The sequence below is a fragment of the Rhinoraja longicauda genome, chromosome 23, assembly GCF_053455715.1.
Source record: "Rhinoraja longicauda isolate Sanriku21f chromosome 23, sRhiLon1.1, whole genome shotgun sequence".
Taxonomy (NCBI): domain Eukaryota; kingdom Metazoa; phylum Chordata; class Chondrichthyes; order Rajiformes; family Arhynchobatidae; genus Rhinoraja; species Rhinoraja longicauda.
This window is the reverse complement of record NC_135975.1, coordinates 29,230,358-29,252,071: the sequence shown is the minus strand read 5'-3', so window position 1 is coordinate 29,252,071 and position 21,714 is coordinate 29,230,358. Positions and strand designations below refer to the sequence as shown.

The 21,714-nt window shown below is 47.5% G+C and overlaps 1 protein-coding gene across 1 annotated transcript in view; it reads right to left on the bottom strand.

Moving 5' to 3' along the window:
- The window catches only part of LOC144605117 (phosphatidylinositol 3-kinase C2 domain-containing subunit gamma-like), a 170,052-nt gene extending 150,440 nt beyond the window's left edge, over nucleotides 1-19,612 (bottom strand). The window contains exons 1-3 of the mRNA XM_078420184.1: nucleotides 19,480-19,612; nucleotides 13,172-14,393; nucleotides 8,122-8,237 (exon numbers count right to left, since the gene is read on the bottom strand). Of these exons, the coding sequence (XP_078276310.1) occupies nucleotides 8,122-8,237; nucleotides 13,172-14,341 (1,286 nt within the window). The 5' untranslated portion in view covers nucleotides 14,342-14,393; nucleotides 19,480-19,612. The remainder of the gene's footprint in view (nucleotides 1-8,121; nucleotides 8,238-13,171; nucleotides 14,394-19,479) is intronic.
- Nucleotides 19,613-21,714: the final 2,102 nt, after the last annotated feature.

Here is a 21,714-nt window from a genome sequence, read left to right as displayed (position 1 = left end):
TCTGCAGCACCCAGAGAAAACCCACGCAGTCGCAGGGAGAACGCACAAACTCCATGCAGACAGCTGACGTAGTCTATGACCATGAGTAATCCTCAACTGGACGGATGAATCCCGGAAATCTATTCCTGAGAAAGCAGAACTCTGGGGAGAGAATGTAAATTAGAGTGAAACGGATACACGTAAAACACTCACAATAACGGACCTTTATATAGTGGACAAAATGTGTAGGAAAGAAGCTGGTATAAATCGAAGGTAGACACAAAATGCTGGAGTAACTCAACGGACAGGCAGCATCTCTGGAGAGAAGGAATGGGTGACGTTACGGGTCAGGTCTGAAGAAGGGTCTCGACCCAAAACGCCATCCGTTCCTTCCCTCCAGAGATGCTGCCCGTCCCGCTGAGTTACTCCAGCATTTTGTGTCTGCCTTTATATAGAGGATTTCGGTTATAGTGGACCGAGGCTCCTGTTGCACCCCCTCTCCCCTTCCCCCACCCCCGCCAGTTTCCCAGTGAGCTGGTGCCGTGCGGTGGGAGCTTCCGGTTGAAAGAGGGAGTGGCGTGAAGACAGCATGAGTACCGGGCCCGTCCCTGGTGCACCGCGTTTGTGGCAGGGGAACTCTGCGGCCCACCGGCTGTGAATCCACCCCCTGGTTTAAACTCCCCCCCCATCACTACGCTTCTTCCTTCCCGGCCTCGGGTTAAACCAAAGATACTAGAGGAGCAAGATAGATCGCTCGGCCCTAAAAACCGTAATACGTCATGACGCCATTTTAGTAGGCAGAAACTTGCAGAAATATTTATAAAGAAAAATAACAAATATCTGTGTATTGATAGATGAGATATATTCTGCATTTTAATGGTATCATGACAAATACAAGTCAAGTCAAGTTTATTTGTCACATACACATACACGATGTGCAGTGAAATGAAAGTGGCAATGCCTGCAGATTGTGCACAAAAAAGGATTACAGTTACAGCATATAAATAAAGTTAATAAGTTACTATAGTATAGACAAAAATTTAGTCTCTGGAGTTATAAAAGTTGACAGTACTGACGGCCTGTGGGAAGAAACTCCGTCTCATCCTCTCCGTTTTCACAGCGTGACAGCGGAGGCGTTTGCCTGATCGTAGCATCTGGAACAGTCCGTTACTGGGGTGGCAGGGGTCCCTCATAATCTTGCTTGCTCTGGATCTGCACCTCCTGATGTATAGGTCCTGCAGGGGGACGAGTGTAGTTCCCATGGTGCGTTCTGCCGAACGCACTACTCTCTGCAGGGCCATCCTGTCCTGGGCAGAGCTGTTCCCAAACCAGACTGTAATGTTGCCGGACAGGATGCTCTCTACAGCCCCAGAAGGATCCTCAGAGACACTCTGAATTTCCTCAGCTGTCTAAGGTGGTAAAGGCGCTGCTTTGCCTTACCAACCAGTGCGGCAATGTGCGTTGCCCCAAAACACTGATTACACTGCGAGAGGCAGAGCGAACGGCGGGTTTTGCTTACTAAAATGGCTCCTTTGCGTACTACACTTCAGTGTAGGCGATTTCAACGGAGTGATCCATCTTGTTCCTCTAGTATCTTTGGGTTAAACTGTACCCCCCTCACTCGGTTACAGCGGACAATTGGCAATAATGGGCACTTCCCCTTCACCCGCGGTCCATTATTACCAGGGTTTACTCTAATGACAAATCTCGTGGCTTGGCCTCACAGCTCATTGCAAATAGATGTGAAGAGGACAGAATCACCGCCAGGCCCCAAGTGGTCAGGATGGGGGAACACACATCTAGCCCCCTCACCCTGAACACAGGATCCCCCCAGGGTTGCGTCCTTAGCCCCCTACTGTACTCCCTGTACACACATGACTGTGTGGCCAGGTTCAGCTCAACCTCCATCATCAAGTTTGCTGACGACACTGTGGTGGTGGGCCGGATCTCCGACAACGATGAGAAGGCCTACCGGGAGGAGGTGGCTGATCTGGCACTCTGGTGTCAGGACAATAGCCTCCTCTTGAATGTCAAAAAAACTAAGGAGCTGATTGTGGACTTTAGAAGGGCTAAACATCCAAGGAAGTACACGCCACTGGAGGTAAATGGATCTACTGTGGATAGGGTGAGCAGTTTTAAATACCTGTGGGTCCACATCAAAGAGGATCTGACATGGACAACACACATTGCCGCACTGGTGGGTAAGGCAAAGCAGCGCCTTTACCACCTTGGACAGCTGAGGAAATTCAGAGTGTCTCTGAGGATCCTTCAATGCTTCTACTCTGGGGCTGTAGAGAGCATCCTGTCCGGCAACATTACAGTCTGGTTTGGGAACAGCTCTGCCCAGGACAGGATGGCCCTGCAGAGAGTAGTGCGTTCGGCAGAACGCACCATGGGAACTACACTCGTCCCCCTGCAGGACCTATACATCAGGAAGTGCAGATCCAGAGCAAGCAAGATTATGAGGGTCCCCTGCCACCCCAGCAACGGACTGTTCCAGCTGCTACGGTCAGGCAAACGCCTCCGCTGTCACGCTGTGAAAACGGAGAGGATGAGATGGAGTTTCTTCCCACAGGCCATCAGGACTGTTAACTATTATAACTCCAGGGACTAAATTTTCTTTTCTGTATTAATTTTAATTTATATGCTGTTACTGTAACTTTTTTTTGCACAATCCGCAGGCATTGCCACTTTCATTTCACTGCACATCGTGTATGTGTATGTGACAAATAAACTTGACTTGAATCTTCCCAAGGAGGAGGTGACTAATGAAGATCATTTGCAGAAGGACTGAATGTGAACTAGCAAAAGAAAATAATAGATGGCTGGGAACTCTTCGGTAAATGTGGACAAGTGCAGGAAATGCTGAAGCAGCTTAAAGCAGGCAAAGAAACATATAAACAAGGCCAGGCAATGAGAGCAGAGGGTCATTAACAAGACTAAATTAAATTTAAAGATTTCTTGATTGATGGCGATTAGCTGCCGCAGTTGAGATTAGGATAGATTTTATAAACTAGTGCTCCTGGGCTGTGCTAATATATGCAGAGGTCAGCTAATGCTTTTGTTTTGGAGGCACTCATTTATAAAATCTACCCTGCGCACATAGCTGGACTGATGGCAGTGTTCAAAACTCCGAATGCCTTGTCCATTAATCCAATTATATTTTTAAAGCAAAATTATTTAATTGCCTAGAATAAACACAAAATGCTGGAGTAGCCCAGCGGGTCAGGCAGCAACTCTGGAGAGATAGAATGGGTGACGTTTCGGGTCGCGACCCTTCTTCAGACTGAAGAACTGAAGGAGGGTCTCGACCCGAAACGTCACCCATTCCTTCTCTCCAGAGATGCTGCCTGTCCCGCTGGGATACTCCAGCTTCTTGTGTCTACCTTCGGTTTAAACCAGCATCTGCATTTCCTTCCTACAAGCTTATTTAATTGCCAGTTTGTTGAACGTGTGTTTCCTGTGGTAATAATGAGGAGAGGCAACACCTCTTCCACAGTAATTTGCAGCACCGCAAGGATGCATTCTCAGTCCACGACATACTCCCAGTGCACCCATGACTGTGCGGCCAAATTCTCCTCTAACTCCATCTACAAGTTTGCAGACGACACCACTGTGGTGGGCCGGATCACGAACAACAGCGAGGCGGGAGTATACAAGAGAAATAGAGAGCAGAGTGACATGGTGTCAGGACAACAACCTCTTCCCTCAATGTCAGCAAGACAAAGGAGCTGGTTATTGACTTCAGGAAGTCTGGTAGAGTACATGCCCCAATCAGCATCAATGGTTGGAAAGGGTTCAGAGAAGATTTACGAGGATGTTGCCAGGACTCGAGGGTCTGAGTTACAGGGAGAGGTTGTGTAGGCTGGGACTCTAATCGTTGGAGCACAGGAGGATGAGGGGTGATCTTTAGAGGTGTATAAAATCATGAGAGGAATAGATCGTATAGACGAGCAGAGTCCCTTGCCCAGAGTAGGGGAATCGAGGACCAGAGGACATAGGTTTAAGGTAAGGGGGGAAAGATTTAATGGGAATCTGAGTGGCACCTTTTTCACACAAAGGGTGGTGGGTGTATGAAACGAGCTGCCCGAGGATGTAGTTGAGGCAGGAATTATCACAACATTTAAGAACCAATTAGACAGGTACATGGATAGGATGAATTTAGAGGGATATGGGCCAAACGCAGGCAAGTAGAACTAGTGTGGATGGGACATGTTGGTTAGCGTGGGCAAGTTGGGCCAATGGGCCTGTTTCCACACTGTATGACTCTAGGACTCCACAGGAAATGGTTGAGAACTTGGCGTTAATATTACCAACGACCTATCGTGGATCAACCACATTGATGCAACATTCAAGAAAGCACACCAATTCCTCTACTTTCTCGGGAGACTGAGGAAACTCGGCATGTCTCCAAACAGTCTTACAAACTTCTACAGATGCACCACAGAAAGTATACACACAACTTGGAACAGCTCTGCCCAAGACCACAAGAAATTGCAGTAAGTTTTGGATGTAGCCCAGTCCATCACACAGACCAGACTCCCCACCATCGACTCCATCTACACCTCACGCTACCTCGGGAAAGCACCCAACATATTCAAAGACATGTACCACCCCGGTCATTCCTTCTTCTCCCCGCTCCCGTCGGGCAGAAGATACAGAAGCTTGAAAGCGCGCACCACCAGACTCAGGGACAGCTTCTTCCCTTCTGTTACCGGGCTTCTGTACGGCCCCTAGATAGAGCTCTAGGGGCTAGTGGAATCAAGGGATATGGGGAGAAGGCAGGCACGGGTTACTGATTGTGGATGATCAGCCATGATCACAATGAATGGCGGTGCTGGCTCGAAGGGCCGAATGGCCTCCTCCTGCACCTATTTTGTATGTATGTATGTATGTATGTATGTATGTATGTATGTATGTATGTATGTATGTATGTCCTTCCATAAGCTAGGGTACTGTCTGATTCACCTCTGCCCCTTTGTGGACATTGGACTTTGTTTCTGGACCTGATGCGCTACAATGCTGAGGACTATGGTCAGCACTCTGTATCTTCCCCTTTGCTCTGCCTATTGTACTTGAATTGACTATTTATACATGGTAGTACCAGATTTGATTGGATAGCATGCAAAACAAAGGTTAGGACATAATAAACCTACACATAAACCAGTACTGAAAAATATATTGATATATAAGGGGTACAAGACCAAGAAGACCCGTTGGGCCCAAACCTCTCCAGCATTGGTGCAGCTCCCTCTCCTCCCCCCCTCCCCCCACCCCCCGCCCCCTCCCCCTTGCCCCCATCGCCCCTCCCTCCTCCCATCCCCTTCTCCCCTTCCCCTCCCCCACTCCAACCCCTTCAACCCCTCTTATCCTCCCGAGATTTTTAGTACAGACAATAGACAATAGGTGCAGGAGGAGGCCATTCGGCCCTTCGAGCCAGCACCACCATTCACTGTGATCACGGCTGATCATTCTCAATCAGTACCCCGTTCCTGCCTTCTCCCCATACCCCCTGACTCCGTTATCCTTAAGAGCTCTATCTAGCTCTCTCTTGAATGTATTCAGAGAATTGCCCCCCACTGCCCTCTGAGGCAGAGAATTCCACAGATCTACAACTCTCTGACTGAAAAGGTTTTTCCTTATCTCCGTTCTAAATGGCCGACCCCTTATTCTTAAACTGTGGCCCCTTGTTCTGGACTCCCCCAACATTGGGAACATGTTTCCTGCCTCTAACGTGTCCAACCCCTTAATAATCTTATATGTTTCGATAAGATCCCCTCTCATCCTTCTAAATTCCAGTGTATGCAAGCCTAGTCGCTCCAGTCTTTTAACATATGACAGTCTCACCATTCCGGGAATTAACCTAGTAAACATACACTGCACGCCATCAATAGCAAGAATATCCTTCCTCAAATTTGGAGACCAAAACTGCACACAGTACGCCAGGTGCAGTCTCATTAGGGCCCTGTACAACTGCAGAAGGACCTCTTTGCTCCTATACTCAACTCCTCTTGTTATGAAGGCCAACATTCCATTGGCTTTCTTCACTGCCTGCTGTACCTGCGTGCTTCCTTTCAGTGACTGATGCACTAGTACATCCAGATCTCATTGTACCAGATCCCTTTTTCTAATTTGACACCATTCAGATAATAATCTGCCTTCCTATTCTTACCAGCAAAGTGGATAACCTCACACTTATCCACATTAAACTGCATCTGCCATGCATCCGCCCACTCACACAACCTGTCCATGTCACTCTGCAACCTCATAGCATCTTCCTCACAGTTCACACTGCCACCCAGCTTTGTATCATCTGCAAATTTGCTAATGGTACTTTTAATCCCCTCATCCAAGTCATTAATGTACATTGTAAATAGCTGCGGTCCCAGCACCGAGCCTTGCGGTACCCCACTAGTCACTGCCTGCCATTCTGAAAGGGACCCATTTATCCCCATTCTTTGCTCTCTGTCTGCCAACCAATTTTCTATCCATGTCAGTACCCTACCCCCAATACCATGTGCTCTAATTTTGCCCACTAATCACCTAGGTGGGACCATGTCGAAGGCTTTTTGAAAGTCAAGGTACACTACACCCACCGGCTCTCCCCTGTCAATTTTCCTAGTCACATCCTCAAAGAATTCCAGAAGATTAGTCAAGCATGATTTCCCCTTCGTAAATCCATGCTGACTTGGAACGATCCTGTTACTGCTATCCAAATGCTCCGCAATTTTGTCTTTTATAATTAACTCCAGCATCTTCCCCACCACTGATGTCAGACTAACTGGTCTATAATTTCCCGTTTTCTCTCTCCTTCCTTTCTTAAAAAGTGGGATAACATTAGCTACCCTCCAATCCACAGGAACTGATCCTGAATCTATAGAACATTGGAAAACGATCACCAATGCGTCCACGATTTCTAGAGCCACCTCCTTAAGTACCCTGGGATGCAGACCATCAGGCCCTGGGGATTTATCAGCCTTTAGTCCCATCAGTCTACCCAACACCATTTCCTGCCTAATGTGAATTTTCTTCAGTTCCTCCGTCACCCTAGGATTTCTGGCCACTAGAACATCTGGGAGATTATTTGTATCTTCCTTAGTGAAGACAGATCCAAAGTACCGGTTCAACTCGTCTGCCATTTCCTTGTTCCCCATAATAAATTCCCCTGCTTCTGTCTTCAAGGGACCCACATTTGCCTTGATTATTGTTTTCCTCTTCACATACCTAAAGATACTTTTACTATCCTCCTTTATATTATTGGCTAGCTTACCCTCGTACCTCATCTTTTCTCCCCGTATTGCCTTTTTAGTTATCTTCTGTTGCTCTTTAAAAGAGTCCCAATCTTCTGGCTTCCTACTCTTCTTTGCTATGTTATACTTCTTCTCTTTTATTTTTATGCTGTCCTTGACTTCCCTTGTCAGCCACGGGTGCCTCTTACTCCCCTTAGAATCTTTCCTCCTCTTTGGGAGAAATTGATCCTGCAACTTCTGCATTATTCCCAGGAATACCTGCCATTGCTGTTCCACCATCTTCCCTGCTACGGCCTCCTTCCAGTCAAATTTGGCCAGCTCCTGCCTCATGCCTCTGTAAATCCCCTTTGCTATACTGTCATACTGACACTTCCGATTTTCCCTTCTCCCTCTCAATTTGTAGAGTAAAAAAAAATGGAGGGGGCTGGAGTGGCCGGATGTGTGGGACGTGGGTCGGTGATCTGGGGTCATGCCTCCAGCGCCTTCAAGGTCGGCTGCGGGAGGCGCCCCCGGGGACACAAAGATGGCCGGATGGGCCGACCGGACTTTGGACTTCGAATAGTGGCGCCATAAATGCCGGCGCCCACACGTGCAATGTATGCAAAAAGAACGTCACTGTGCAGTTGCACATGTGACAAGTACGGCACTATTGACTTTGTATAACACAGCGTGGGGTTCGAGGTGTGGAGCCTGGGGTGTGCTAACCCTGCCAGACATCATCACCTCCATCATCATCAGCCATCACTCTTCGTCGAGTGGGATTGTCCCCCTGCTGGGTCCTCTCTGTCAGTCCTGAAACGGCCGACCCTGGAGCCATGGGCTTTATCACCGTGCGGGCGGGCACGGCTGGGTGGTACGGGCGCCGGCGTGGGGTTGGGCGTTCGTGACTTACAGCTTTATGAAGTCGCAGAAGATGGCGGACTCCTTGTTGCTCCCCCCGCGTCTGCCCAGCAACCACACCTGGCGACACCTCGAAGCCTCGTCTCTCGAATCGAAGGAGATCGAGGTCTGTGACCAGAAATAAAGGACAAGTTGGAATTAGCGACGAGGGTAGACCCAAAGTGCTGGAGTAACTCAGCAGGTCAGGCAGCTTCTCTGGAGAAAACCGATGGGTGACGTTTTGGGTCGAGACCCTTCTTCAGCAGTCTAAAGACCCAGTGAAAGGAGCCACCAGGAGGACAATCACACTTGACTGCGTGATGGCCGATGACGTTGGTGGTTGGGAGGGGTGTGAGGAACCCAACAGGCTCTAAACCTCGAATGTCAAACTATTAGTTATACATGTACGAGGAAGGAATCTCAAGAAGGGTCTCGAACCGAAACCTTGCCTGTCCACACCAATCCACAGATGCTGCCTGACCAGCTGAGTTACTCCAGCACTTTGTGTCTTGCTGAAGAATCCAGCATCTGCAGTTCCTCGTGACTCCAGTTATAAATATATGTTAGGACTTCCTCGAGGTTAGTTGTGCTATTCAGAACATTGTGCTATTCAGAACAAGTATCACTACGTGTTGAAAGACTATTACTTAATGCCCACCAAAGGATTAGAGATATATATTCTCTGGTTTATTAACGACAGCTTTGATTCCTAGCTCAACATGGGCCAGGGGCCACAGATGTTAATAAAAAACAAACATTTTAATGCTAGAGAGATAGAGTCACAAGGAACTGCAGATGCTGGGATCTTGAGAAAAACACAAAGTGCTGGAGGAACTCAGCGGGTCAGGCAGCATCTGTGCACGTAATGGACGGAGAATGTTTCGGGTCGGGACCATTCTCCAGACTGTTTGTAGTGGAGGGGAAGAAAGCTGGAAAAGAGAGGTGGGGAGGAACAAAGCCTGGTGAGTGATAGGTGGATACAAGTGAGGCTTGTGAATAGACGATTGGCTCTTTAAAAACGAAAAAAAACTTAATTATTGGTGAAGTCAGCATCGTAAAGATCGCGAAATCCTTCTCTGTTGGTTAATTACACCTTTCAAGCAGGATTGAACTCGGGGAGGGGGGATTGGGAAACGTTTGGGTAGAAACGAAGAAAGGTCCTGACCCGAAGCGTCACCCATTCGTGTTCTCCAGAGACGCTGCCTGACCCGCCGAGTTACTCCAGCACTTTGTGTCTTTTTTACTGGTCAATTTGGTCCACATCGCTGCCTCATCCTACGGAGGACAATCCAGCCCAACAAATCCCTGGCACCAAACCACAACTTGTTCACATTGTCAACACTTTCATGTTGCCGCACGGACCAGAGAGATTACCAAAGATTTTGGATGGGGTCTGTGTTTCCACGGTAACACTGTGTGCCTCAGGCCTAAAATCCCATTTTATCAATCTTGTTTTCAATATGCTTTCTCTCAACCCTCTCTCTGTACTTCACTTGCTAATCAGTTTCATTTGCAGGCCGCATTCATCAGAACATCCATACTGATTTCATAATGATCTTGTCATCAAGCCATGTGTATCCGTGCTCCTCTATCCTCTCATCCCCTCTCCTCCCCTCTCCCACTACTCCTCTCCTCCCCTTCTCTCTCCTCCCCTCTCCCCACCACTCCTCTCCTCCCCTCCTCTCTCCTCCTCTCCCCTCACCTCCCCTCTCCTCTCCTCTCCTCCTCTGCTCCCCCCTGCTCCCCCACCCTCCTCTCCTCTCCTCTCCTCTCCTCTCCTCTCCTCTCCTCTCCTCTCCTCTCCTCTCCTCTCCTCTCCTCTCCTCTCCTCTCCTCTCCTCTCCTCTCCTCTCCTCTCTTCTCTTCTCTTCTCCTCTCCTCTCCTCTCCTCTCCTCTCCTCTCCTCTCCTCTCCCCTCTCTTCTCCTATCGTCTCCTCCTGCTGCTCCCCCCACTGGCTCCTCAGCCCTTTGTTGCCTCCTGGTGCCGATGGTCATAGTCGAGCTGCACTCTCTTTATTCTGCCTGCATCGCCACTGCAGTAACGCAAGGCTCCAGGTTCAGTCCCCTCGTGAAGTATTCATCTTGCAAGTCACCCCTTCAGTATTCTGGCCATCATTAAAAGTACAGTGGTGTATTGTGCCCAATTAATCTACTTTATGGACACATTATGGTGTTTGGGTTTTAATAAAAGTGCAAATGAAAAATGTATTACAAAGCGGAATAATTTGTTATCTTCCCGAGCCCAGTTGATGCTGCTTGAGTTATCTACAAGAGAGGCCCGTTTAGAATTTAAAGCTGGAAATTTATTTTTCAGTCCCAACTTACCCGGCTGAAAGTATTTGAGTGCACAGAGCATCGAAGGTAGAACAGCACTGCATAGGGATGGACCATTCGGCCCACATTATCCGTACAATTTACAATTTTTACCAAAGCCAATTAAACTACACACCTGTACATCTTTGGAGTGTAGGAGGAAACCAGAGCACCCGGAGAAAACCCACACAGGTCACGGGCAAAGCGTACAAAGTCCATACAGACGGCACCCGTGGTCAGGATTGAACCCAGGACTCTGGCACTCTGAGGCAGCATCTCTACCACTCTACGGCTGCACCACCGTTTGTTGCTCTTGATTACATTGACGCCAAGATAGACTATTCTCATCCGCCTGCCTTTGATCCATGCCCCTCCACTCCCTGCATAATCCATGTGCCTATCTAAATGCCTCTTAAGCGTCTCTGTAGTACCTGCCTCCACCACCACCCGTGGCAGTATGTTCCAGGCACCCACCACCCTCTGTGTAAAACATTTTCCCCACGCATCTCCTTTCAACATTGTTAAAGCTATGCCCTCTAGTCTTTGACGTTCCCACTCTGGGGAGAGGGGTTCTGACTGTCTAGCCTATTTATGGATCTCGAGATAGTAGGAGAAGCAGTGATTGTTTTTAATACAGATGGATCTCAATTCAACATCACCATCTTGTGCTTGGAGACCCAAGATATTGCAGATATTGTAATCAAGAGCTACAAACGGTGGCACAGCAGTAGAGTGGTAGGGTTGCTGCCTTACAGCGCCAGAGTCCCGGGTTCAATCCTGACTACGGGCACTTTCTGTATGGACTTTGTACGTTTTCCCCGTGACCTGCGTGGGTCTTCTCCGGGTGCTCCGGTTTCCTCCCACACTCCAAAGATGTATAGGTGTGCACTTTAATTGGCTTTGGTAAAGATTGTAAATTGTTCCCAGTGCATAGGATAGTGTTAACGTGCGGAGATCACTGGTCGGCGCGGACTTGGTGGGCCGAAGGGCCTGTTTCTGCGCTGTATCTCTAAACTAAACTAAACTAAACTAAAGAAACAGCAGGTTGAGCTGCTGTGGGATCTCAAGCCGAACTGTCCATCATTTCTCCCACAAATGCTGCATGAACGTGTTCTTATTCTGTTGCTGTTTGGAATAAGGAGTGAGTTATCATATCATATCATATATATACAGCCGGAAACAGGCCTTTTCGGCCCTCCAAGTCCGTGCCGCCCAGCGATCCCCGTACATTAACACTATCCTACACCCACTAGGGACAATTTTTTTTACATTTACCCAGCCAATTAACCTACATACCTGTAAGCCTTTGGAGTTAAAGGAATCACATTGACAGTTTGCGGTAATGCCATTTCTGAGGGTAGCACTTAGTGACATTTCAGCCTCTTTATCGGTGTGGTGGAAGTACAGGGTCCACCAGCGATTTCCCAGCAACTGATGGTCCAGCACCTCCTTTAATCCAAACATAATGTTCCATGTTATCATCAGTGGATGCCACATCTCCTCAATGTATGGGATAGAAACAAGTGCGGCACGGTGGCGCAGCGGTAGAGTTGCTGCCTTGTGGCGAATGCAGCGCCGGAGACTCAGGTTCGATCCTGACTACGGGCGCCGTCTGTACAGATTTTGTACGTTCTCCCTGTGACCTGCGTGGATTTTCTCCGAGATCTTCTGTTTCCTCCCACGCTCCAAAGAAGTACAGGTATGTAGGTTAATTGGCAGGGCAAATGTAAAAAAATTGTCCCTAATGGGTGTAGGATAGTGTTAGTGTGCTGGGCGGCACGGACCCGGTGGGCCGAAGGGCCTGTTTCTGCGCTGTATCTCCAAAAAAAAAAAAGACTGCAGGCCCTGGTTTACACGAGAGGACACAAAGTGCTGGACTAACTCAGCGGGTCAGGCAGCATCTCTGGAGAATATGGATAGGTGGCGTTTTGGGTCGGGAGCCTTCTTCAGACTGATCTACGGAAATTCATTCCATACACCCACCACCCGCTGAGTGAAATAGTTGCCCCTCAGGTTCCCATTAAATTTTTCCCCTCTCACCTTAACCTATGTCCTCTGGTTCTTGGTTGCCCCACCCCAAGTAAAAGCCTCTGTGCGTTCACCCTCTCCTCATGATTTTATACACATCTTCTTTGACATTTGCCTCCATCTCTTCTGCTTGGCAACGTTGAGTCTGAAGAATGGTCTCGACCCGAAACGTCACCCATTCCTTCTCTCCAAAGATGCTGCCTGACCCGCTGAGTTACTTCGATTTAAACCAGCATCAGCAGTTCTATCCTACACAATCTTTTCTGTCTACACGGTTATAAATCTTTGTCAGATCATTGGAGCAGTGTTAATTGCAGCTGAACAAACAAGGACTTGCAAAAATTCAGTACTTGCAGCATCTCTCTGAAAGGACAGATATCTAACAGGATTAATAAAACCACTACTTCTAGACTGTTGCCATATCACCATTACCAAAGCATTGATAAAACTGCTGTAGACACAAGGAACATCACATGCTGGTTTACAACAACAAAAAAGACACAAAGTGCTAGAGTAACTCAACGGGTCAGGCAGCATCCATGGAGAACATGGATAGGTGACATTTTGAAGTCTGAAGAAGGTTCCCTACCTGAGACGTTACCTATCCGTGTTCTCCAGAGATGCTGCCTGACCCACTGAGTTGCCCTCGCACTTTGTGTAATTTTCTGATGAAACCTCCACTTCTAGATTGATAATGTTCTCATTCCCGTACGTTACTTACATTGATTTTTCTGGGCAGTGACGAGGATTTGTGCTTGGAGATGGGAGAGACTGGGACTGGTGGCTCCGTCCGAACATCTGGCTGAGGAAAATTCATGGAAGAGGCCGGCGGAAATGGCCCCCAGTCCTTCTTCAAAGTAGGGTCTGTTTTGTGAGTATTTGTTGGTTCAGGGAACAATGTAGCAAATGAGCTTTGGTCACTGATGTTTGTACCTGAATGTCCCAGTGTCTCAAAACCAATGGGCATCTGTAGAGGATCTGGGCAGCTGTGATCTTCACCAGTTTTTGGTGTTTGTATGTAAAGGTTAATCATACGTTCTGTCTGTATTTGATGTTCTGGTTCTTTACTTGGGCTCATTTTAGACGTTGCAGGAGATGGTTTGGGGGGATGAAGCTGAGGAGTAAACTCTTGACGATAACCACCTGCTCCTTGCTGGAGATCAGAGTTGAAGCGATGAGCAGTGTCTGGAGTTGGAAAAGGTTCTGCCATTGGCTGGTGGAACGAGAACCCGTAAGAATCAAGACTCATCGAGCGACCTACTTCCCCCAAGGAAGGTCTCGATGGAGTTGGCATTTGAAGAGTAGCATTCATTGGGTTCGGGGCCAACACTTGCTGGGGACTAAGTGGATAGGGGGCAGCTTTGGTGCCTGGTGTTTGCAAGGCAGCCGGGCCTCGTGGGCCTCCCGCTGCGATTGCTGCAGCACGTCCAACCTCAGGATCCATCTGAAAACTGTGAGGGCCTTGTCCACGGTGGTGACTTTGGTTTGACGGGAAGTTCCAACCAATAGGGTTTTCCCTCAGATGCGTTGTATGCCAAGCATCTCGTGCACTGGGGGACAACAGAGATTCCTGATTCACTGTGCCTTGTTGCCCAAAGTCAACTCCATGACCGGCAGTCTCTGGTTCACGATGGGCTTGCCGACATTCCAGATACACTGGTGGGTAAGGTGGGGAAACTATTTCATAATTCGGCCGCAGATTCATTGCGTTCTCAGCGTCTGGGCTCCACTGAAAGTGAGCTGGGCTGGGCATTGCCCGAGGGCAGGTTGTTGGTGCACCACTTTCTGGTTCCACGTAATCCACTTGCCACCCGTACGGAGCCTGGGCCGGTGGGCAGGGAGGACGACTCTGTGGAAAGGTAGGATCCCCTGGTAACCTCCAAGCATCCATTTTAATTGCTCTTGTCCAGGGAATAAGGTTATGGCAGTCTGATCAGAGCACTCTGAAAAACAAGATAGGGTGTCAAAAGGTGTGACAGATAAGGAGAGAAGGGAAGTGAAATATAGACAATAGACAATAGGTGCAGGAGTAGGCCATTCGGCCCTTCGCGCCAGCACCGCCATTCACTGTGATCATGGCTGATCATCCACAATTAGTACCCCACTCCTGCCTTCTCCCCATATCCCCCTGACTACGCTATCTTTAAGAGCTCCATCTAAGTCTCTCTTGAAAGCATCCAGGGAATTGGCCTCCACTGCCTTCTGAGGCAGAGAATTCCACAGATTCACAACTCTGAGTGAAAAAGGTTCTTCCTCATCTCCGTTCTAAAAATGGCCTACCCCTTATGCTTAAACTGTGGCCAGAGTTTTTATAACAACCCATATCAAGCCGGAGGGAGGGATATGGGTGGAAGGGGACAGGGAGAGGTGAAAGAGCGGGAGATGAAAGGGAAATTGGGGATTTGGGAGTGAGTGTGCAGAGAAACAGAAAGGAGCAGAGTAACGGGGGAGTAGGTGGGAGAAATGGAGTCAGGGCGGCATGGGAAAGAGAAAAGGAGGGGTTTGTTTGAATTTTACCTGAGAGTGGGAAATCTGATATTCATCCCGTTGGGTTGCAAGCTGTCAGTTTGTGAATACTTTCCACTGAGTGACATTTACAACTACACTTCCTAACATGCAATAGCTTGCACCAAATCAACTTTAGTGCATTTAGGAACCAAAAGAACGATCCGTGAAATTCAGGAAGGCTTTGGAACTCAAATTGTCTGGGGAGGCAATGAGGGTAGGGGAGATCATGATCGGAAAAGCAGCAATTTTCTGTAAAAAAATCACTTTAACAGGATGCTCCTGGTTATATCATTGTTGTGGGGTTGGAACAGGCAAGGTGGTGCAGTTTGGAGGCAACTTATCACATTAAAAATATGGGCAATTTGCAGAGGGCCGATTAACCTAAAACCCGCACGACTTTGGGATGTGGGAGGAAACCAGAGCACCTACACGGAAATCTACACGGTCACAGGGAGAACGTGCAAACTCCACACAGGAATCACCCAAGGTCAGTGACAAACCCGGATCCCTGGCACTGCGAGGCAGCAGCTCTACCTGCTGCGCCACTGTGCCACCGATAATGCATGGAATAAGGAAAGAGTCAAAATATAAATTCTCCGAAAGGAAAAGTACGATGTCGTTTTCTACCCGTTCTGATGTGTTTTGACCATGTTGAAAGAGGTGGACAACAGTCCAATTCCCCCGCTCCTCTCTGCAAGACACCAAATATCTGCTTAAAATTCCCTTTCCGCCAAACTGAGGAGCCTCCTTTCTGTTCACTCATCGATGATCTAGAACATTCCACAATGTTTGAAACTCTGAACACTGCTCCAAACATGCACCGTGCACGCATCGTTGAACAAACAGTTTTGGATGTAAATGAAGTCTATCATGGTTTAATCTGGTTGTTAAGTGAACTATAGGGGCAGGGAGGGGCATTAGGCTGCTCGACTCGTTTAACCAAAGTTTCTAGCATTTTGTTTCCTTGTTTGTTCATCGACTTGTTGCCTTACCACTCACAGGATCAAAATGGCCACCTTTCTCCCTCTGCCACGTCATTCACAGAAATTTAAAAAAAAAAATTCATGTTTTCGATATATTTAATCCATGTTCAAATGCCTGTTAAAGACCCGCTGGGTTCCTCCAGCTCTTTGTATTTTGCTCAAGACCCCAGTATCTGCATTCTCACGCGTCTACCAGCTAAAGTACCTCCTGTGGTCATCTTGACATGTTCTACACAAACACAGGAAACTTGTGCAAAAATCAAAGTGTTGGAGGAACTCTGGAACTACTAGAAATGTCGTCTGCCCATTTCCTCCGCAGAGGGAAGGTTGGATGTGGGGAAAATGTTTCTAAGTGAGAGAAAATGTTTCTATGTTACAAGACTGTAAAATAGTCATGGAATTATAGAGTTCTGCAGCATGGACCCAGCGTTCATACTGACCACGATACCTAGTCCCATTTACCTGTATTTGCCCCATATCCCTCTAAACCTTTTCTATCCACGTGTTTGTGTGTGTGTGTGTGTGTGTATGTGTGTGTGACTGTGTCTGTGTCCGTGTCTGTGTCTGTGTGTGTCTGTGTCTGTGTGTATCTGTGTTTGTGTGCGTGTCTGTGTTTGTGTGCGTGTGTGTGTGTGTGAAACTTTACAAATGTTGCCCATGCCTCCTTTTGTAGTTTAGTTTAGAGATACAGCGTGGAAGCAGGCCCTTCCGCCCACCGAGTCCGCACCGACCAGCGATCCCCGCACGTTAACACTACCCTACACACTCTAGGGACAATTTACTGTCATACCAAGCCAATTAACCTACATTCCTGCACTTCTTTGGAGTGTGGGAGGAAACCCAAGCACCCGGAGAAAACCCACATGATCACGGGGAGAATGTATAAACTCTCTACAGACAGCACCCGTAGTCGTTATCGAACCCGGGTCTCCGGTGCTTTCTCTATGGAGTTTGTACCTTGTCCCCATGACCTGCGTGGGTTCTCTCTGAGATCTTCGGTTTCCTCCCACATTCCAAAGGCGTACAGGCATGTAGGTAAATTGACTTGATAAATATAAAAATTGTTCCAGGTGTGTATAGGATGGTGTTAATGTGCGGGGATCGCTGGTCGGCGCGGACCCCATGGGTGCCATATTCCGCGCCATATCTCTAAAACTAAAACTAAAACTATAGTTGGTAATTTGGTGGTTAATTTGGTAACTAAATTGCCAGGACTGACTGGTCCCAGAGGTGGGGGTAGTGCTGTCGGGGGAGCAGGGAGGTGGAGAGAAAAAGGGCACTCTCCATGAACCAGGCAGTGGCTTCATGGAGATGGCACGGAACAAACGGTGATCACAGCACATCCCCATGTGAGTCTGTGCCCAGAGTCAGAACCAGGCTTAAATAAAGCCCTCCAGCCAGGAGTCTGCACCATTGACACACTGCCACAGCCCAGCGAGAGAAGTGCTTCATCTGCAACATTAACAGCAAGCAATGTCTGTATCGAGCCATGAGCCGATCCTAAATACATGGGCACTGAACCTTGCAGAATCTGTGGTGTGTGTGCATGTAGTTTATGGTGTGTGTGTGTGTGTGGTGCGTGATCATGGTGTCCATTTGTGCGTGTGTGTGTGTGGTGTGCATGTTGTGTGTGTGGTATGTGTGTATGCAGTTTATGGTCTCTGTGTGTGTGTGTATGTGTGTGTGTGTGTGTGTGTGTGTGTGTGTGTGTGTGTGTGTGTGTGTGTGTGTGTGTGTGTGTGTGTGTGTGTGTGTGTGTGTGTGTGTGTGTGTGTGTGTGTGTGTGTGTGTGTGTATGTGTGTGTGTGGTGTGCATGTGTGCATGTGTGGTGCATGTTGTGTGTGTGGTGTGTGTATGGCCTCTGTGTGTTCTGCATATTCATGTGTGCAGTGTGTGTGTATGGCTAGTGTACACAGTGTGGGTTTATGTCCGTGTGTTGTGTGTGTGCGATGTATGAGGGTGTGTATACGTAATGATAGTGTGTTGAGGAAAAACTTTTTTAGTCAGAGAGTTGTGAATCTGTGGAATTCTCTGCCTCAGAGGGCAGTGGAGGCCAATTCTCTGAATACATTCAAGAGAGAGCTAGATAGAGCTCTTAAGGATAGCGGAGTCAGGGGGTATGGGGAGAAGGCAGGAACGGGGTACTCATTGAGAATGATCAGCCATGATCACATTGAATGGCGGTGCTGGCTCGAAGGGCCGAATGGCCTACTCCTGCACCTATTGTCTATGGTCTATTCTCCTCTCTACCCTGTGTCCCACCCGGACTCACACCCATTTCCCCCCTCCCTCTGCCCTTCCACCTATATTCCTTCCTCTGGCTTTACAATTTGTTCCTCTTCTATCCTTGTTTCTGGCTTCACAATTCGCTCCTCTTCTGTCCTTGTCTCACATCTTTTGCCTCTTCATCTCTGTCCACCCATCTGCCTATCAAAAATCTCCCTCGCCTGTATCCACCTATCACTCGCCCGGCTGTGTCCTGCCCCCACCTCTCTTCCAGCTTTCTCCCTCCACCCACATCACAATCAGACTGAAGAAGGGTCCCGATCCAAAACATCACCTCTCCACGTTCCCCAGAGATGCTGCCGGACCCACCGAGGTAATCCAGGACTTTGTGTGTTTTTTTTGTTGCAAAACCAGCACCTGCAGTTCTTTGCGTCTACAAGGAAATCTGCCTAGCCATCAGTTTTCTTTCCAGGTAAAATGGACTTTGAGTGACTGCTTTTATCCTTCTGTAGGAAAATAACTGCAGTTGCCGGTACAAATCGAAGGTATCACAAAATGCTGGAGTAACTCAGCAGGTCAGGCAGCATCTAGGAGAGAGGGAATGGGTGACGTTTCGGGTCGAGACCCTCCTTCAGTCTGAAGACGGGTCTCGACCCGAAACGTCACCCATTCCCTCTCTCCTAGATGCAGCCTGACCTGCTGAGTTACTCCAGCATTTGGTGATACCTTCGGTTTTATCCTTCTGATACTTCCGATTTATTTTTAGAACTAGAAGAATTCCCAGTTAGATTTGTCGGAGAGAAGGCTGAAATTTTAACCTGTCATTTAGCTGACAGCACAGGAAGTCTCCGTGCCACGTTTACACAACTATCATCCCTTTAATAGTCCTGATTTTTCAAACAATTACCCAGTCCTCTCCTGCACGATTTATAACCTCTGCATCGACGGCCACTTTCAATGTGAGATTTCATATTCCTAATCACTCCAATGATGATAAAATGAAGCATTTCCGCACTTATCATTATACTTCCAACTTATACATTTCCTAATTAGCAGCCCAACGTTAAAGTCATATTGACTCAGTGTGGCTGAACCACCCAGAGATCCAGTGCTATCCCGGGCCTCGATACAAGGGTCTTTTGGCGTCACTACTTGTGGCTCAAAACCTCTCCCTCAGTCAAAAATACTTTATGGATCAATTAATTCACCACCCCCTTAGAAACAGCATTTAATTTAACTTTCAGAAGAACAGCGTAAGCTCAAGAGAGAACTGTTTTAGTTGTGTTAGTTTTACCCGTTCTTCAAAGATACCTGAAGATATTTGATGTGTTGTCAGTTGATTTGGGAGACAGAATCCAGAAATCCCATGGTGGTTGATTACTGGAGCCTCACGGCAGAGATTCACTCAGTCCCGCAGTTAAACTGAGCTGGAGGAACAACTGCCTGGGATCAGTTGAATCCACAATTGCCGTGCCCAGTTCATGATATCTCCTCAGTAGGCCCAAGCTGCCGTCTGCTAGACTGTTTAGACTGGCACCGTCAAGGTGACCACGTGACATGCTGGACGGCAATGAGCAAGGTTGTTTTGGTTTCAATATCACTGCTCTTGTTTAATTGCCAAGATGGCTGTGATACCATTTTGCTGCTGGTGTAACCGAATAGTTCAGGTCTACTCAATTCTACTGTTATCTGAATGTACATTTACAGTAAAAACAAGCTTGTTAAACAATCAGGACGGCACTGAGGCACAGCGGGTAGAGCAGCTGCCTCACAGCACCAAAGACCCGGGTTCAATCCTGACCTCCAGGTGCTGTGTGGAGGTTGCGCATTCTCCCTGTGACCCCGTCGGTTTGCTTCTGGTGTTCTGGTTTCCTCCCACATCCCAAAGACATAGAAACATAGCAACATAGAAACATAGAAAATAGGTGCAGGAGTAGGCCATTCGGCCCTTCGTGCCTGCACCGCCATTCAATATGATCATGGCTGATCATCCAGCTCAGTAACCTGTGCCTGCCTTCTCACCATACCCCCTGACCCCTTTAGCCACAAGGGCCACATCTAACTCCCTCTTAAATATAGCCAATGAACTGGCCTCAACTACCTTCTGTGGCAGAGAATTCCACAGACTCACCACTCTCTGTGTGAAGAAATTCACACACATGTGGGTTTTCAGGTTAATTGTCCTCTGTTAATTGTCCTTGGTGAAATAAGGCTTCTTTACCACTCTGTCTACTTGTATTGTCACTTTCAGTGATCTATGAATTTGGACCCCAAGATCTATCTGTTCATCAATACTGTTAAGTGTCTTGATATTCTCTATACTTTCCCTTTACATTCGACCTCTCAAAGATGCTTTCTGTCGTTCAACTGTGCTTTAATTTTTCCTCTCTCTTCCCAACTCTTTTATCTTCCTGTTTAACCTCTTTAATGCAGGGTTTTAAATTTCACCGCTCCTTTGCGAAAAATATCTCAGGAATGTTTGCTTCATTCAAATATTCATGATTATTACAGATCCTGATTTAATACCATACCTTGAACCAAGTCAAACCATTGCCCATGTCTGTGAAATCCCATTTCTAAAATCAATTTCAAGCATATTGCAGATTGCACCTCTAAGTATTCTATGCTAAAGTTCACAGTTGAATTCCTCCTAATATTGATGTGTGGATTAGAAGCCTCATATCCGTAGTTAACTGGCCCTTTACAACTGAAAACCTGCCTCCAATTAATGATTAAACTGTGACTCAAGTACATGACACAAACTACCGCCACTCCGATAGAAAGTTCTATCAATGTTGATTTGATTTGAACAAATTTACCTTTTCAAGTTGAGAGCAGTCTGCAACTCATGGGTTTTCTCTTAACGTCCAGCAAACAAAAACAGAAAGTAAAAGTGGAGCATATCGTCACCTGTACAGATTGCAACACATGAATGGTTTAAGTAACGTGAACGAACCAGATATTCAGCTCAGAATCAGACGGAAAATACTCTGTTCCAGTAAATAAACCCTGGCTGGGAAAACAGACAAAGCAGGTTTAGATTCTGTACCACACGGAACCGAATATGCTAGTTTACAGAAAAAAGACGCAATGGAAACAGAGAAACATAGAAAATAGGTGTAGGAGTAGGCCATTCGACCCTTCAGGCCAGCAGCGCCATTCAATATGATCACGGCTGATCATCCAGAATCTGTAGCCCATTCCTGCTTTCTCCCATATCCCTTGATTCCATTAGCTCTAAGAGCCATATCTAACTCTCTCTTGAAAACATCCAGTGAATTGGCTTCCACTGCCTTCTGCGGCAGAGAATTCCACAGATTCACAACTTTCTGGGTGAAAAAAGTTTTTTCTCATCTCAGTCCTAAATGGCCGACACCTTATTCTTAAACGGTGGCCCCTGGTTCTGGACTCCCCCAATATCGAGAAAATGTTTCCTGCATTTACTAAAGAAAGAGGACATCTCAGATGTCGTAGAATGGAAAGCCTTATCTTAGGAGCAGATGTGGAAGAGACGGAGAAATTGAGAGTCTTTGCACAAGGCTGGGT